Below are 19,038 nucleotides of genomic sequence, written 5' to 3' on the forward strand. Positions count from 1 at the left end.
TGAGCATGCGGCTATCCAGGACTTGGGGCCAGTGTGTGCCCGCAGGAGGCAGGGAGGGGTGCTGGTTGCCCTCCGGGCTTAGGGCTGAGGGAGCGGAGTCTCAGGCACCCTACCTCATCGAAGTCAGCCACCTCCTCGCAGTTCTCCAGGACGCGGGAGTAGAAGGATTGCCCTGTCGGGGGAAGAGCACACTCTGGAGTCAGACCTGTCTAGACAACAAGCATAGGTCAGACCTCAACCTGGCAGTTGTCCCAAGAGCATCTGACTCGCAAGCTCTTGTCGTGAACCGTGGGTGCTCAGGGCTGTGCAGCTCTCTCCAGCCCAGTCCCCAGTAACCCCTCACCTGACCCTCCAGCAGCCCCAGGAGGTAGGCAGGTCAAAAGCTGTTATCTGCATTCTGCGCACAGGGATGCTGGAGCGCAGGAGGCCCTGCTGGTGGGAGTGGGTGTGGGAGCAGACCCTAGGGCTCTTCCCTCCGCCACACTGCTTGTCCAGTGGCTCTCTCAGCCTCCCCTGCAGCCTCCCCTTCTCTGCTGGGGACCCTGGGCCTGCTGCCCTGTGCAGAAGCCTGGTCCCGAGGGGGAGCTGCTGCCTGCAGACGGGGGTCTGTGAAGCCCAGCCTCCTCCCCTGACTGGGTCTGCAGCCACACCAGGGGCTCCGGCCCACACCGGGGCCTGGGACCGCTGGTCACATCCCAGACTGTTGTCCCTTGTAGGCCAAGGAGGGGTTGGAGGGGCAAAAGCTCCCTTTGACCTTCCCCCGGATGGGACTGGGGCTGGGTTAGGAAGGAGGCTCGGCGAAGCAGCTTGTGTCCTCTAGGAACAAGGGGGCCTCTCTCCTCTGGCTTCCTTGGCCTCATCTGTTTAATAAGAGCTCTCCAGCGCCCTCCAAGTTTTCATGACCCAGGAGCTCCTCCTAGTTCAATGCAGAGCCCCCCTCTGACAAGGAGGGCAGGGGTTTGATGTCAGCTCCCTGGAAACAGAGGAAGGTGGATGGTGTGAGGACGCGGGTGTGTATATTGGGGGCCAGGGCATGTGGGGAGGGCTCGCAGCTGAGAGAATGAGGAAGAAGCTGTAAAGCAGACGCTACATGCACGGAACATCCGTGTGAAGTAGACAAGGTGGGAAAGAGAATTGTTAGTGCTAGCAGGAGGAAAACAAAACAAAACAAAAAATCAAAACGAAAACTCTCAACGACAAACCCCAAGCCATCCAGGGGAGGAGAGTGAAATATGAGAGATGGCGCCTGAGCTATAAGCTTCTTTTAATTTTTCCGCCAAGTAGCACACGATATAAACTGAGAATCAGGTAGACATATTGTGCATTGGGGCATCTCAGGGCCCTGCTGCTCTGAGTAATCAAAGGGCTTTTCATCGGAGAAGATCTTAATAAGCCTCAGATATGGCTGTCCTCAAGGGTCTCCTGGAGGGAAAACTGAGCAACCTGGGTGGGAGGGGTTGGGGGAGGGGCAGGCAGGGTTGGGGGGGGGTGCCCCAAGGTGGTTGGAACGTGCATGAAGCACCCAGGCTCAAACCCTCCCCACCTGCATACTTCCCGTAGCCTTGCTAGAGAGGAAGTAAAATACAGAGAAATAAGCCATTGTAGAAGTTATACATTTGTTTTGAAATGCGTTAAAATCTCTTTGTCTCAGGCCCTGGGAATTTAGATATTCTCAAACAGGATGACCTATAATTTACATCTAGGTATTAATAAAAAGCTTTGCCAAAACAAGTCAATTATATAGAAAGAGTGGAAAGGCCAACTTAGTAAAAAGACAAAACGTCTTTCAGCAGTTTTGCAGAACCACTTTTAGGCTGGTATATACGAACAAGGGCAGGGGTCATTCGGGTGGCCCTGTTGTGCTCACTGAAGCAGAGCCAGGGACTTCCATTGTCTGTGCCAAGTTACCAGTGGGATTACTAACCTCATCTCTCGTTTCAAGTTCATTTCCACTTAACATCTACTCCATTCAACATCGTTTTGTTGACATTTCTGCTTCATTTTAAATGGCTTTCAGACAAAACTATTAAAAATCCCAATAGCTAATCACCTTTCTTACCACAGGGAAGATTGAGAATAAAGCTTGAAAGAAAATAGCCTCTTCCTCGCATGGAGAGGCTTTTGCAGATCGACTGAGGAGGTCAGATGGGGAAAATTGAACAGCATCCTTCCTTCCTTCCTTCCGAGGCAGCTGAGCTGTTTGGTTTGAAATAAACTCCCTGAGTCAATAAATGGAGTATGAACAGCAGAGTCTGTGCTTAAAGTGTAATAAATGCCATGGCATCAGAGATACCCATTCCCGATTGGAGGGCTCAGGTGCTCCAGAGCTTAATAGAAATAACTTTTATGTCATTCGCCATTTTAAAACATCCATACTGCAGCTACCCTCCTAAACGAAGGCGAGCTCAGCGCTTGTTTCAGATGCAGGGTGGTGTGCTAGCCTTCCATGTGATGTGATTTAAAGGACAAAATGTCCCATCTGCACAAAATGGCTCCCTCTTCCAGACGGTTTATGCTGCTAGAGCCAGACCTTTGAGAAAAGCAGGTGAGTGGGGACAGAGCCGCTAGCCCATGTGCATTCATTCACTTCCCCGGGCCACAGGGGTCTTCTCCGCCTGGCATGTGTCTGCCCTGCCACTTGGCCCTAGCAGAGGGGAGTTGTACAGGGATCATTTGAATCTGGCTGATGTCTTTAGGAGCTTATTACATCCCAGAGGGGAATATGTGAGGCGTGGAAAAGGCTATTACATGAGGCAGACTTTGGTCACTGGCATGCAAAAAGTATAAAGTGAGAACACAGGAAAAGGAGAAGTGACTCCCAATTTAGCAGGTCAAAAAAGGCACTGTAGTGGCATGGCCATCGCCACTGGAACACCAGATGGAATCCAGATCTGCAGAGAGACTGGGGCGAAGGGAGGAGGAGGAAATCCAGGCAGAGAGAACAGTGGGAGCAAATGTTTGCAAGTGGGGAGCAGAGAATGGAGCCCAGACGGAGCAGGACACAGGACAGGGGAGTCCCGAGGGTGAAGGGGAGGCGGTGAAAGGTTTGCCCTCAGGGACCAGCCCTGCAAAGGAAGACTGAAAGGGGTTGGGGGCCCACGAGAGTGGAGGGTGAAGTGGCGAGCCATCTAAAGGGGGAGGAGAAGGTCCTGAGACTATTTTCAGGGACAGCCTGGTTTTGCCAGGACCCAGCCCTCTGGTCCGTATCCCGGCAATGCCTGTCATTACTGTCGTCCCTATGTGCGCTGAGAAATAGAGGAAAATACTCTGCTTGTGACTCATTTAAAACCAGCAAAGTCCCATTTTATGCAGTGCCAGGGATGGACTGCAGAGAGCTCAGCAAGGCCCCATCCTCTCCTGCAACTCTCCCATGTCCGTGTCCTGGTACCTCCTCGCCCTCTCTCCCTCCACAGGGGCTCTCTGAGTGTGGCCCTGCTGTATTTCCACTCTCCCAAGTTTAGACAAGTCTGTTCCTTTCGAAGGCCAGCTACTACCACAGAGCACCAGGAAGCAGGGCTGAGGCACCCCTGTGTGCAGGAAAAAGAGCCAGGTGTGCAGCCTGGAGCTGCCAACCCCTTGGGGTCTCAGCGTCATTGGTAAGCTGGGGATCATTATCTGGCACCAGCCTATATCCTGGGACTGTTGGGAGGATCACCAAGAGACTGTGTTTGAGAAAGTCTGAGTAAAGCCTCAAGTCCCTTACAAGCACAGGGGCAGAGTATAGAGGTCAAGGCTCTAGGGCCAGAGTGCCTGAGTTCAAGCCCTAGCTGTGTGCCCTTGGAGAAGATACTTAACTTCTCCTTGCCCTAGTTTCCTTATCCGTACAGGGGAGGAAATGACAGTGCTTGGAACAGCATCTGGAGCCTGGTGTATTGCTCAGTAAGAAATAAGCTATTATCATTCTACGGAAGAGTCCTGCTTTTGCTTTAGACCTTTAAGTTACCTGCTAAGTATAAAATCGGTCTCTTCTATTATGAATTATATTTGTAGCTTATCTTTAGTAGCATATGATCAGAAACCATTTTTCCCTCATCTTATGTAATTTTTTTTCAAGTTTCAGGTATTTTAGCTGTGATTATCTCTTCTTTTCTTAACGAGGTAAAATTGACATTCATAGATCTCAAGTGTACAGTTTAGTGAGTTTCAATAAATGCGTATGCCTGTGTAATCACCACACAGTCAAGATATAGAAGATTTCTATCTCCTCAACATGTTCCCTCGTGCCCTTTCCAGTTGATTTCCAGCTCCTCTACTTTTGTTTCTAGCACAAAAGATTAGTTTTGCCTGTTTTAAACTTCATATAAATGGTATCTTACAGAACGTACTTTTTTTATCTCTGGCTTCTTTTTGTCAATGTAATGTTGTTGTAATTCATCCATGTTGTTGCATATATCAGCAATTTATTCGTGTTTATTGTTGGGTAATATTCCATTGTGTGAATATGCCACAACTTGTTGATCCATTCTTCTGTTGATAGACTCTTGAGTTGCTTCCAGTGTCGGGTTATTATGAGTGAAGCTGCTGTGAACACTCTTATAAAAGTCTCTTTGTGAACACATTCTAATTTCACTTCTCTTAGAGAAATACCTAAGAGCAGAATTGCTGGGTCATAGAGTAGGTGTCCATTTTACTTTATAAGAAATTGCCAAACAGTTTTCCAAAGTCATTGTACCATTTCACAATTCCATCATCAATATTAAAAAAGCTTCGGTTATTCTACATTCTCATCAACATTTGGTTATGGTCAGAGTTTTACATTTTAGCCATTTTAGTGCATGTGAAATAGTATCTTTTCATAATTTTGATTCTCCTTTCTGTAATGACTAATTATGTTGACCACATTTTCATATGTTTATTGGCCAAATGTCTATCTTATTCTGTGGTGTATCTGTTCAAGTCTTTTCCTTATTTAAAAAATTTGATCATTTGTTTTTTTTATTATAGATTTATAGGGGCTCTTTATATATTCTGGCTACGAGTCCTTTGTCAGATAAATGTGAGTATTTTCTTCCTATGTGTGGCTGCCTTCTCATATTCTTTGTTTTTTTGATGAACAGCAGTTTTCAATTTTTAAAAAATCCAATTTATCAATTTTTTAGTGAAATTTTTTTATGTCTAGTGTTTTTTAAATTTTCTTTAAGAAATCTTTGCCTAACCAAAGAATATAACAGTTATATTCTATATTTTCTTCTAAAAGCTTATAGTGTTTTTACATTTACATCTATAATCCATGTTGAAATAATTTTTGTGGGTGGTATGAGGTAGGAATTTGAAGTTCAGTTTTTACCCTCATAGATAGCTATCTCTTCTAGATACCTAACATGTTGATTGAAAATCAATTGATTGTATATTTATAGGATTTATTTCAGGACACTGTGTTCTGTCCCATTGGTCTGTATATCTACTCTTAGGTCAATGTCACACTGTCTTGATTTTTATAACTTTCTAGTTAACCTTATAATCAAATACAGTTGACCCTTGAATGACGTGGGGGTTAGTGGTGCCAACCCCCTAAGAAGTTGAAAAGCCATGTATAACTTTTGACCCCACCAAAACTTAACTGCTAGTAGCCTAGTGTTGATTAGAAGCCTTAACAATAACATAAACAGTCATTTGACATATATTTTGTATGTTACATATATTATATACTGTATTCTTACAATAAAGTAAGCTAGAGAAAAGAAAATGTTAAGATAATTATAAGGAAGAGAAAATATATTTACTATTCATTAAATGGAAGTGGATCGTCATAAAAATCTTCATCCTCATCTTCACGTTGAATAGGCTGAGGAGGATCTGTAATTCTAGCACTCTGGGAGCCCGAGGCAGGAGGATCGCTTGAGCTCAAGAGTTTGAGACCAACGTGAACAAGAGCGAGACCCCGTCTCTACTAAAAAATGTAACAATTAGCTGGTGTCATGGCGCATGTCCATAGTCCCAGCTACTTGGGAGGCTGAGGCAGGAAGATCACTTGAGCCCAGGAGTTGGAGGTTGCAGTGAGCTATGATGGTGCCACTGAACTCTAGATCAAGCGACAGAGCGAGACTCTGTCTCAAAAAAAAAAAAAAAAAATTCTGTAGAGAATTGGCATCTTAACAATTCTGAATCTTCCAATCCATGAACATATTTTCTATATATCCGAGTTTGTTTTATTTCTCTCAGCATTTTTGTTTTGTTTTTACTGTGGAGGTCTTTTACATCTTGGTGAAATATTTTTTGTGTATTAATAAGATACCTGAAAAGTTGCTAAATTCACACATTAATTGTAGCAGCTTTGAAATAGATTCCTCAGGATTTACTATGTAGTTTTCTGTGAATAAAGATGGTTTTACTTCTTCTTGTCCAATCTTATGAGTTTTTTCCTTTTTCTTGCCTTATTGCACTGTCTAGAACTCCAATACAATGCTGAATAGAAGTGGTGAGAGTGGATCATAAACATTGCCTTGCTTATGATCTTAATGTTATTTCTGAATTAAGCGTGATGTTAGCTAGATGTTTTTTGCAGTTGTCTTTTATCAGATTGAGGAATCTCCCTCTATTCCTGGCTTGCTAAGAATTCTTGTCATGACTGAGTGTTAGATTTTTGTCAAATTTTCTGCATCTATTGATATAATCATGTGGGGTTTTTTCTTTTATTGTGTTAATATGGCAAAATATTTTCACTGATTTTCTAATTTTAAAGTAACCTTGCATTTCTGGGATAATACTCACCTTGTCATGATGAATTATCCTTTTCATATAATGCTATTCAGTTGGCTAATGTTTTGTTAAGGATTTTTACATCTGTGCTTATGAGAGATACTGGGCTCTAATTTTCTTTTTGTGTAAGATCTTTGTCAGATTTTGTTATCATAAAATAAGTTGGGAAGTGTTCTTCCTTCTCTATTTTCTGAAAGAATTTGTGTAAGCTTGGTATCATTTCTTCCTTAAATGTTTTCTGGAATACACCGTGAAACCATCTAGACCTGAAGTTTTCTTTATTGGAAAGAAGTTTATTTGTTGTGATCACTGTAATTACAAATTCAATATCTTGAATAGATATTGCGTTCTTAAGAATTTCTATTTCTTTTTGTGTTTGTTTTCCTAAGTTGTTTTTCAAAGAATTTGTCCATTTAATCTGAACTGTAGAATTTATTAAGATAAGATATTCATGATATTCCCTTATTTTCCTTTTAATGTAATGGCATTCCCTTTTTCGTTCCTGATACTGGTAATTTGTGTATTCTTGCTTTTTTTTCTTAACCAATCTTGCTAGGGTTTATCTATTTTATAAATTTTTTCAAAGAAACAACTTCTGGTTTTATTAATTTTCTATTAATCTTTTCTATAGTTAGATATATTTAGATACACAAATATTTACCATTGTGTTACAGTTGCCTGCAGTATTGATTACAGCACAGGTTTGTAGCCCAAGAGCAATAGGCCAAACCATATAGCCTAGGTGTGTAGTAGGCTACACCATCTAGGCTTGTGTAAGTACACTCTATAATGTTTGCACAATGATGAAATCGCCTAATGATGCATTTCTCAGAATGTATCACTGTTAAGCAAGACTTGACTGTAAATGGAATTATACAATCAATAGCTGGTCTTTTGTGTCTGGCTTCTTTCATTCAGCATAATATTTTCAAGACTTGGGTTTAATTTGTCCTTCTTTTGGTAACTTCTTAAGGCAGAAACCTAGATTATGATATTTACAATTTTTTTTTCCTTTTATTTGTTTGTTTGTTTGTTTAGAGACAGAGTCTCACTCTGTCGCCCAGGCTGGAGTGCAGTGGCACAATCACAGCTCACTGCAGCCTTGAACTTCTGGGCCCACATGGTCCTCCTGTCTTAGCCTCCCTAGTCACTTGGACGATAGGCACGTGCCACCATGCCCTGCACGCTTTTCTTCTTTTCTGCTGTTTAAGTATTTAAAACTATAAATGTTGATATGTTGTATTTTCTTTATCATTCATTTAGAAATGTTTTATAATTTCTCTTTGGTTTTCTCCTTTGGTCATAGGTTTTTAAGAAGGGTATTAATTTCCAAATATTTGAGGCTTTTTAAGATACTCTTCTTGTTATTGATTTCTAGTTGAATTCCAGTTTGGTTGGAGAACATACTCTGCAAGATGTCAGTCTTGAAATGTATTGGGACTTGGCTAATTGCCCAGCATACGGTCTCGCTTGGTGAGTGTTCTATGTGCATTTAAGAAGAATCTATATTTTTCAGTTTGGGAGTGTAATGTTCTAGAAATGCCAATTAGGTCAACGTGGTTGATGGTGTTGTCAAATCTTCTATATCCCTAATGATTTTCCTGTCTAGTTGTTTGTGATTATCTCTTATAATAACAATTTTTTGTCCTTGTCAGGAACACATCATCAATTTTATAATGACAGTTGATGGCACAGTGGAATGAAGAAATTCAATTCAAAAAGAGTTGTCCAGGAAAGCAGCTGTTCCTCAAGGTTCTTAAATAACGTACTCTGTGAAAATCGTCAGTGTCACAGAGCCAGATTTGGGATACAGAGTCCCTGGGCCTCCCACAGGAGATTGCCCTCCTATCTCCCCCATTTCTTAGCTAAATGTAGGTCCCATGTAACTGTCCACCTTTATTTTCCACAAATCTTACTCAATTATTTCTGCCTCTGCTTATTTACTTCCTTTAACCCACACTGTTAACATCCAGGTATACATGACCGAAACTCAGGCTCGGGTCAGGGATTTATCTGAGAGGCAGGGACAGGGCAGGGATTATAAACCCCATCTCTCTGGCTCAGCTCAAACCTGTACTTCTTCCAGGTGCTCACTCAAATTCTGACTTTGCTGTGTAACTAACTGGTACCTCTGGTTCCCATTTTTCAGACTCTAACACTGAGGCAGAGGAGGAGTGTGGTGTTTCCCTTTGAGCCTTGGACAGTGCCAGCCACACACTCAGCAACTGCTGGGTCCTAGGTTCCCCATTGCTGTGGCAGTTGGAGGAGCTCATGGTCCCAGTGATCCACAAGCTCGTAGAGCGTCCATCCCTCGCCAGGCACTGAGGATATAATGAGGCACGATGGGAAGATGACTTTTTTTTATACTCTCAAATGGGACAAAAATATTGTTGAAACTGTAATTCTGACTTCATCTTAAACTCTGGCTTAACAAAAAGAGCCAGTGAGTGAAAACTGATCTCTAACTAAGCAGATGAGCCCTCCTGCTTTGAAAAAAAAAATAATAAAATAGAAACAAAGACAGTCAGTGTCTAGGGGGTGGATGAATCCCGGCAGAAAGCAGTCAGCAGGCCTGGGGTAAAAATGATCACATGATGTTCCCTGTCGCAGGAGAACTTTCTGGAACTGTGGGATCACTGCCTGGGGCTGCCTGGGGGGTGGTTGCAGAGGGGCCCCTGTTGCTAAGCCACCAGCTGCTCCCGCTGCACCTGCAGGCCGTGCTCCTTCCCCGCTTCTGTGTCAGCTCTGTCTGTGCCAGGCACTGAGCCGCCCAGGAAGCAGCCAAGGGCCTGCCCTGGGGGCACCCACCTGGGTGGGTTTCCACCCGACATCTTCATGTCTGCCAGAATTTAAAGTGTCAGCAACTGGCAGGAGGCCAGAGGGGGATCAGCTAAGCCCTGCCCCCCAAATCCCTGGGTCCAAGGTGGTCCCTGGGGCCACAGTCTACTCTACTCCTGTCCAGAGACACCCCGTCCTGCCCTCTCACTCACTCTGCCAGCCCCAGCAAAGCCGCTCCTTCTCTCTGACCCCCCGGAAGCTCTTGGCCCTCTGTCTGCACACCGCCCCAGCTTCCTCCCCGGGCTTCCTGCCTGCAGTCCGGACCTCTGGAATATTCTTTCCAAAACCAGATCTTAGCACTCCATTCTCCTTACAAAACAGCCTTCAGTCTCTACAGTGTGACGCATCTCCGCACCACTGCATCTGTGCCGGCGTCAGCCCCTGGAATGGAGCCGGGGCAGACTCTGAGCCCCACTTCCCTTCCCACGTGCCCTTCGTCTGTCCATGTGTCCGTCTGTCCCTCACTAACTCTGGCAGCTTCCCGACCTCCTGGGCTAAGTGGCCTTGGCACCTGTGCCTCCCTTTCCACAGTACTCCTCACACGCATGGTGACTTGTGGTGACACCTTTCCCTTGAGGGCAGGAGCCACATCTGTCTCTTCCCTGCCCTCCCCGCAGCGCTTAGAATAGCACCTGGCACCTGGCTGCCCCTCAGTGAATATTCATTACCTGGATGAAAGGAAGCACGGGTGAGTGAATGATTAAATACTTGGTTTACAAAACACATTAAAATGAAGCTTTTCATATTTGGAAAAAATTTATGACATTGATAATACAATTGGGAATTTGATCACTGAATATTTGATAGCATTAAAGAATTATTGTTAATTTTTAGGAATGATCAGATAGGCAGGTTTTTTTGAGTTCTTATCTTCCATAGCTATGTACTGGATGTTTGCAGATAGAATGGGATGGTGTTTGGGATTGCCTTCAAAATAATTTGGGGTGGGGTAGTGGGATGGAGTATAAATGAAACAAGATCGGCCACGAGTTGATAGTTGCTGAAACTGGATGGGGAGAATAAGGGTCCACTGTACTATTTCCCCTACTCTTGTATATATTTGATGTTGTCCATATAAAAAGTTTTGTTTTTTTTTTAAAAAAGGGCCAGACCCAGGGACGGAAGTAGGTAGGAGAGAAATATAATAGCCCTCGTGTTACCAGTAAAGGTGGATAAGACAACCTCAGCTCTGCAATTCGGGAAAATTATTTGCAAGTCTGTTCTCAAGCACAGCATTTCCAAAAGCATTTTTGCTGAGGGCCTCTGCAGCAGAAGACAGTTTTACAATCATTTCCATTTCATGAGAACATATTCCTCTTATCGAAGCAGGAAAAGCCTGAGGAATTTTCCATGCTCTGCCTGCTGTCTTCTGGTCTGCATGCGCTTGCTCTGGGTGGGAGGAGAGGGGAACACCCCCAACCTGGGGGGCTTTGGTCAGAGATTCCCCTGCAGGGTGCTGAGGGGGCCTGTGGGTGCTGGGAGGAGTGGAGGACGCAGGGGCACATCCCTCGGTCTACAGCGAGCGCATAGGGCTGAGAGCACAGGCAGGCCCAGGCTGCAGAGGCTGCCCTGAGGGTCTCCTCTACTGCTGCCTTCTATGGGGGCAAAACCCAGCCCACATCCTCTAAGAGAGGGATGCTAGGCTGGACCAGAGTCCACAGGCAGGGCCTGGCATCGAGGGGCCATCTCAGGGTGGGGTGCGGTGATGCTCTGACTCCTTTACCAGGGTTGGTAGAGAAGTTTCTAGATAGAAATGATATTTATTATCAAGAGGGAGAGCTCCCCCTTTTTACTGGAAAAAACAAATCTAATTTGGAGCCAGAAGCAGTCCCTGCAGCCGAGAGTAGGGGAGATCTTGTCCCCAGTGCTCAGGCTGGGCCCAGCCCTTCCCAGCACGGTGTCCCACCTGGCCCCGCGCTCCTCTCCTGGCTGGTCTCCCTCCACCCACTCCCCGCAGGCTCTGCTCCAGCCACATGTAGTGGCCTCCTGGTCACTGCACTTGACCGTGATTCCCCTCCTCTGGCCTCTGGTCCGGTCAGTCCTTCACCCAGGACAGCCTCATTTTACCTCTTCCTCACCCCTCCTTCTGCATCTCCACATGTGCAGGCCGGGCAGTTCTTCAAGACCCAGATCTGCTTCCTTCTCTCCCGGCCCTGCTCCTCTTCCCTCTACCGCAGCCTTCCCTGATCTCTGTGGCTCTAAGTGAGCTGCGTCCTCTGATGTCCTCTGATGTCCTCTGATCACTGTGGCAATTTGCCCCGTGAGCACACCTCGGCCCTCCTGGAGGCTGCCTTCGTTTCCATTACGTCTGCGCGTTTCTTCCCCTCTATCAGACTGTGAGACCGTGGTTTGTCCCCCACTCTGTCCTGTGTGCTGTCGCAGCAAGGCTCAGAAAAGCATGCTCACTGACGGGCAGGTCCACGTGCAGCCCCCTTACTTAGAGGATGAGGCCAGCTCCCTCTGGGGGCCTGGAAGATTCTCCAGGCTGGGGAGGTTGATGGAGGGAGTAGGAGCCAGGGTTCTGAGGTCCTGGCTCTTGAGGCCTCTTCCAGTCCCTTGATACACAGTGGACAGAAAGTTCTGGTGTGGGAGTTCACAGATAGGGAAACTGAGCCAAAGGGTGGCTGTGACCCAGTGAAAGAACTTAAATCCATTAAATGGTGAGTACCTCCAAGACAGAAACCATTTCTTACTTATTTTGATGACGAAGCCCAGTGCTTAGCATAGGCTCAGTTAAGACAGCTAAGGCCTTGAAGGTGCTCAATAGTGCAGGGCACAGAAATGTGGCCAGTTTCTAAAATGCAATGTACCATAGTGGACCCATGGCAGAAGTATGTACAAAGTACTTCAAGGGAAGGAGAGGGCTTCATGGAGGAGGTGGCATGTGAGCTAGGCCTTGAAGGATGAACAGAATTAATAGGAATTCTCAAGGTGGAGGGTGGAGGTCACTTCAGGTAGAAGAAATAGAGTGTCTCAAGGCTTGGAGGTGTAAGGGGCTTGACATCTTTGGGGATGGGCTGGACGTTCAGTGCAGTGGGAATACAGTGGATGGGAGCTGGGGGTAGGTGGGAAGAGAGCAGTGAGGATTAAAAGGCTGAGGGGAAGCCTTGCTGGAGTGAACCTCTGAGCCAACCCCAGGCCATGGAAGCCTCCAGACATCCCCACCTCACACAGAAAATCCCCAAACGTCAAGCTTTGGCAAGAAGCCTCAAGGGCTGGAGAGTGAGGGGGATGAACACAGCTGGCCCCAGTCTGCCACTCAGTTCCCTGACAGCTCAGGTCCCCAGGTCTAGGGGCCCATGGGGTGCTGAGCCCTGGACAGAGGTTGGACTAGAAGAACTTAAAGACCTTTCCCATCCTGCGTTCTGTGACTCTATGATTGATGCGGGGAATTATTTTAGGAGTTGAGAAAAGACAAACCCGAAGCTAACACATCCTCTGTTTGAGTATCGACCTGCGGTCAAGACAGCCCCTTCCCAAACAGCCCATTCCTGGTTCCTCCTGGTAGCAGCAGGCCTCTGAGCTCAAGGGGGACGACTGTCTCCATCTTGTTAATGGGAACCTGAGGGCCCATGTCCCGCAGGCACCACTGGGACTGGAGTCCAGGCCTCCCTGTCTCCTGTCTGGCCCAATGGGATAGGGGCTCCTGGAGTGCCAGGCTGTGTCTCCTTCACCCCCGGAGCCCAGGCCTGTCCACACACATGAGTGTGTTCAGGGAATGAATGGATAGGGCAGTACCAGCCTAGGAGTGGCTGTCCGGGAAGTCAGAACTGAGAGCTGGGATGGAGCTGGCAGGGAGCACTGGGTGAGCCAGATCCCGGGGTGCCGACTGGCCTGGGTGGGGGTGGTGGGAAGGAGGGTGGCCATGGGCAAAGCTGTGCACACCCAGCCCACGTGGGAACAGAGGTCTGGGGCAGTCTGGCCCCGCCCAGCTCCTGCGGAACATCTCAGCTGGAGGCTCCTACAGAGCAGAGGCCTGGCCCAATCTGCCTGCTCCTGGCACAGGCCGGGCACCTGTGCTTACCCTCAAATGTGCTCTCCACTCCCCGTTATCTCTCTCTGCTCACTGCCGGCTGACAGACGACGTGGCTGGGCTGGAGAGAAGATGACTCAGGAGCCGGCAGTTGCTGCCAAAGAGACCTGGGATGGTCTCCTGACCAGCACATGAGCCATTTGGATACCCTTTCCTCAAACTCTCCCACACCTGTGGTCTCCCTGAAGCAACCTGGTGACGTGGCTGTTATTATCATGCCAATTTTACAGATGAGGAAACTGAGGGTCAGAGAGGTGAAGTAAGTAGAGAATCCAGGCAGGGATTCAGGGGCTTCTGACTCAGTATCTAGAGCTTTCTCCACCACAACCCAGGAGGGCTCTTTCGGTACTGTCTGGATGGCACAGCACAAAAGATCAAGCTGCATTTCAGCCAGCTGCTCTGACCTAGCTGGGGCCACTGCCAATGGGCACAACTCGCCCAGGGCTCCATCACCCAACCTGGCACTGAGCCCACTCAGGGTGTTTAGGGAGTTTGAGGCCAGTGTCTCCTCTGACTGTTCACCAGTTTGTTCCTTCCTACAAAAGTATTTGCTTGGCCACCAGTGGATGTGTGTGCCAGAAGATGCTGTGGAACATTCTAGAGTGGGTTGGTTCCCTCTGAATTATTGTGTATGTTGGGATGCCTATAGCTGTCAATTGCTGGCTGCAGCAGGCGAATGGCGGAGGCATCTCTGGTTGTAATAAGGGACTCTTGGTTGAAAACTGCCACCTGCCTATTCCTGCCACCCACCCTCTTCCTCAGGAGCTCTGCCTGTGGCTGCCTCCCACAAATGCAGGGGGGTCTCTTTGGAAGTGATTTCTTCACTGGTCTGGAGGGCACAGTTTGCAAACAGGCTAATTCCCGCCTGGTCAGCAAGGCTAGAGGCCCACCCACTTTCACTGCTCAGAGAAGAAGGTGGGAACAGGCAGACAGGGCGCTCACACTCAGGGGGCCCAGGAGGAGACTGAGAGCTGACAGGACTGAGCTACCAGGATGAGGTCCTGCAACCAGGGACCACTGTGCCTCAGTCCCTCCGTGAATGCCACACAGATCTCTCTACACCCAGCCCTGGCCTGGTGCAGCCTGGACCGTCCTGATGTAGCTGCAGCAACACGGCAACCTGTAGCTGCACAGCCAAACACTGTGCTGTCTCTGGAACACAGGGCCGCGTTGCACAGATGAAAGGATGCACTTGTGTTTAATAAAGCCAGCACGAGCCGGCAGGTGGCACATGGAGATCCGGGTGCTGCAGAGAAAGCAGTCATCGGGTTGGGGTGGGAAGCAACAGGTGGCCTAGCTCACCCTATCCTCTCCCTCCTGCCTGACTCTTCCCACCAGCAGAGATGCTGCCATCACCCCTGCCCATCACTGTGAACACAGCCTGCAGCATGGACAAGCCTGGGCCTCTGAGTGGGTGATGTGTTGTCCAGGGCTGCCACTGGGGCATTCTGGGGAAGTGCTGCCAATGGTCGCACCTCTGCCCCCGAGAGAGGTGCAGATATTGTGTCCAGCCTGGGCCTGAGGCTCACTTTGCTCTTTAGTATGGTGGGGTTCTCTCAGCCCCTTCCCCACTACCCCACCTTACTCTCAGACCCCCCTCTGGGGAGAGGGCGCCATGTCTAGTGAGGGTACTCTGGCCTTTGGTCAAAGTCTGCTAGAGACGTGGCCCACAAGGTTGGGCAGTGGCCAGGCAGAGGGGTGGCGGTGGGCCTGGCCTTGCCTTTCCCTTCTTAAAACCCTCAGGGACTCCCACTGCACTTGGGTGAAGTCCAGCCTCACCTCTGTGGCTCTGCCTGGCTCTCCGGCCTCGATCCTGCACCTTCTATGGCTCTAGCCTCATGCAGCCTCTGCTGGCCCCGAGTTCCTGCCCCTCTCCCAGCCTTGGGCACGCTGTTCCCTCGGCCTGCTCAGTCCTCACCTCCTCACCTTGCTCCCTCCTGCTGGTCCCTTGAGTTTCAGTTGGGTGTTGCCTCCTCCTGGAAGACTGCCCTGCCCGCCAGCCCCCAGCCTCGGTTAGGGTGCCACTTCTGGAGCTGCATGCTGCACTCGTCCCCATCCTCGCTGCGTCACACACCTGTCCTACTTGTCTGCCTGCTGGTCCTCCTGCCCCCTCAAGATGTGGGCTCCTTGAGGCCAGGGCCGGGCCATGCTTTATGTTTCCAGCCCCCATTCTGGGCACACGGTATGTCATAACAAATAGCTGCTGAGTGTGTGAGTGAGAAGAAGAATAGGAAAAGACCTGACAGAGGAAAGGCCAGGGAGTTCACAGGGTCCCTGCCCACCAACAGATCTGAAAGAAGCCAACAGTATCCCCATCACGCTGGGGCCCGGAATGCCACTGGCTGCTCTGGTCTCTACCAGCCCCCTGGTGGGTCTTCCAGGCTCCAAGACCCCACCCCCACCCTGTGCCCAAGGAAAACAACCTACAGGAGAGGAGGAGAGGGGAGGAGGGGGCCCAGGGAGGCTCTGCAGGGCTGGGCCCCTCAGTCCTGGCTGTCTTTGAGCCCAGGGGTGGGGTCCTCACTTCTGCCTTCCTGGGCAGAGGGCTCCGCATCCTGCCAGGGCACTGGCACGTTGGCAAGCGCAAGGAGAAGCAGACATAGAAACACAGGGGACCCTGATTTTCAAGAAATCACCGTGGCCAGTCCTGCCAGGGGCGGATGGCTACCTGTGGGAAGCCCATTGCCCCAGCCCCTACTGGAACTTTCCCCACCCATCCTCCCAGCCTGCCCTATCCCCAGCGGCCCCCACAGCTGGGGTCCCTTTAACACAGGGGCTTCCCTACCTCGGAAAGTCACTTTGGCGATGCGGTCACCCCTGCCCCGCAGCTCCGAGACTGTCTTGAGGTGGACGAGCAGGGCCATGCCGGTGTGGAGGGCCTGGCGCTGCCAGGGGGGAGCAGCAGGAAGGAGCTTGCAGGGGGAGCACGGCTCACTCGCCTCCCTCCTCTCTGCCGCTGCCTCCTCCTCCTCCTCCTCCTCCTGAGGCCCCTCCGATGCTGCCCACAGAGACCAAGGCAACTGAGCGAGCTGCTCCTTCCAGCGACTCACAGCCTCACAGCCCTGCCAGCCCCCGCCCCTCCAAGTTGTCAGCCCAGCGTGTGTGGATCTGTGTGTGCGTGTGTGTGTGTGTGTGTGTGTGTGTGTGTGTGTGTGTGTGTGTGGTGTGCACTCAGTGTGCAGCCTGGGAGTGCAGGCAGAGTCAGAATCCATTATTCAGCAGCTGCCGGCTCCCAGATAAACCCCAGTCCAGCTTCAGGTGTCTTCTCCCAGCGCCTGGGGTGGAGGCTCCTGGCCACCCCTCAGCAGGGCTCTGCTGCTCCCTGCTAAGCCGGCGGTACCCCTCCCACAGGGGAGCCCTCCGAGAAGAAGGAAGTGCACTTGCCCACCTGCCCCCCAGAGACTGTGCCCCCCAGGAGGCTGGGTCCCGAGTCCCTGCCTCGGGGTGACTGTTTCTGAATGTCGGAGGTGGGGAGGGTGGAGCTGCCCCTTGAGGGGAAGGCCAGGACCAGGCCACGCATGACAGGGATGCCTGATTGTGGAGGGCGCAGAAGCGTAAGTGCTCCCAGGAGCCATGCTTAAGGATCTAGGGCACTATCCTAGCCTGGGGGGGGGGGTGAGACAGGCTGATGCTGGGTTTCCAGTGAGAGAAGCAGAATCGTCCAGCCTCCTGCCTTCAGGAGCTGCTAGGGGTGGGAGAAGGGATGTCTGTGCAGGGTCGTCTGTATCCTTGCTCTCCATTTGCTCCTGGTGGAACACCTCCCACCCCACCCCTGCCTTCTCCCCTTGACTCAGCTCAACAGGTGCCTGTTCCTGGTGGTGGGGGGCTCTGTACCTGCAGCAGGCTGGATCGGGGACCTCCTCTGTGCTGCTCCTGCCCCTCTCATCTCATGGGGTCCTGGTACTGCTCCACTTGCCTCTTCCCCCCTGACTCCAGGGAGACTCTGGAGCACAGCATCTCTGTATCCCAGAGGTACCCTGTGCATAGCAGGACACCCAATTAATGTTGACAGGATAAAAGGGCAAGCTCAGGGACCTATCTGAAACAGAGTCTAAAGGTTTAAAAAGAAAAATATGAATTCTTCATAGCATGATAACAAGAGGTTATTTCCTTAATTCTACAATCTTAGTAAGTCTGAATAATGGGCAGCGTGTCCCAAAAGACTTCTTCCCTCCTTCTAGATGTTTCCTTGCTATTTTGCCCTATTTTTCTATTTATGTTATTTTTCCTTCTCCCTCTTTGCTCTCCAATTCCCTGCTCACCATTCTCATATTTATCTAATCATATTAAAGAATATTTTAGAATATCGTATTTATTGAATATGAAGGAATGTCTAATTTTTTGAAGCCAGATAAGTTTAATGTCTCTTTAAAAATAACCTAAATTCATTGACATTTTCCATCCATGAGGTTATCAGATGATCTGTGTTTGTAAGGCTTGGTGGCACTTGATAGAAAAAAGAACCCATCTCCTCCTTAGGCCTTCTAGAGCTTCTCTCTTGAAGGGGGTGGATTTCATGAGGCCTCTTACCGACTTGTGCATCTTTAGGAAAAAGACCATGAATCTACCCTAGCCAAGGCATCCAGCTTTGTTGAACCTCAGTTTCCACATCTATGAGACAGTAGCTATTCCACACAGCAGGCCTGGGTTGGGTCAGCTGACCCTTCCGAAACCTAAGCCAGATCCCACGTTTTAGCTTCCATTCTCCTGACTAGTACCCATTCTGGTAACTTTTAGTATATAATTTACTTAATGAATGTTTACTGAATTCCTTCCAGTGCCAGGTGCTGGGATTCAGGGATGAATATGACATGCAGAGCATCAGACCCCGAGCAGAAGGGGCAGGTGGACTAGAAAGCAGACAGCGCAGCGTGTGGGGCGCAAGCACAGCCAGCTGTGAGGCCTGAAGGGGGCAGGGAGTGGCGCTCACCCCCCACCCCCACCCCAGCTGGTGGTTGCTGGAAAGCCTTCCGGGAGTAGGTCACCCCTGAACTGAGAGTTGCTCTTTTAACAACTGTTGCTAATGTTTCTCTTACTGTAGCACATGGTCCCCGGGGAGAATTCAGGAAAACACAGACATGGCTGAATTCTGAAGGACAGGTGGTTTCCTTCCACCGAGTCTGCAACCGCTCGTTCGCCTGCAGCTCCCTTCCCCACCGCAGGGCCTCTGCTGCTTCTTGAGCCTCGTGGAAGCCTGTGGCTTCCGCAATTTCATTGTCACCTGTCAGAGAAAGTCTTTGGAGAATTCTAGTCGCAACAGCATGCTGTGAACTCATTAGTGTCTGTGGTCTTCCTCAGCTGCCATTCGCAGAGCCAACCTGTGAATTAACACTTCTCTCCCTCTGAGGAGTGAGCGAGGGGAAGAAGTGAGAGGTAGATGGAGGGAAACCGCAGCGCCCATACCCGACTGCTGCAGACGGAGGCAGGGGGCAGGATCTGGACCCAAGTCCCTATGAGCGACCCTCCTT

At 49.3% G+C, this 19,038-nt stretch overlaps 1 protein-coding gene across 1 annotated transcript in view; it reads right to left on the reverse strand.

Moving 5' to 3' along the window:
* OTOF (otoferlin) overlaps nt 1–16,434 on the reverse strand; it is a 90,246-nt gene extending 73,812 nt beyond the window's left edge. The window contains 2 exon segments of the mRNA XM_045549210.1: nt 114–172; nt 16,356–16,434. Coding sequence (XP_045405166.1) covers nt 114–172; nt 16,356–16,434 — 138 coding nt within the window.
* Nucleotides 16,435–19,038: the final 2,604 nt, after the last annotated feature.

Source organism: Lemur catta, chromosome 4, assembly GCF_020740605.2.
Source record: "Lemur catta isolate mLemCat1 chromosome 4, mLemCat1.pri, whole genome shotgun sequence".
In the NCBI taxonomy this organism is placed as follows: Eukaryota; Metazoa; Chordata; class Mammalia; order Primates; family Lemuridae; genus Lemur; species Lemur catta.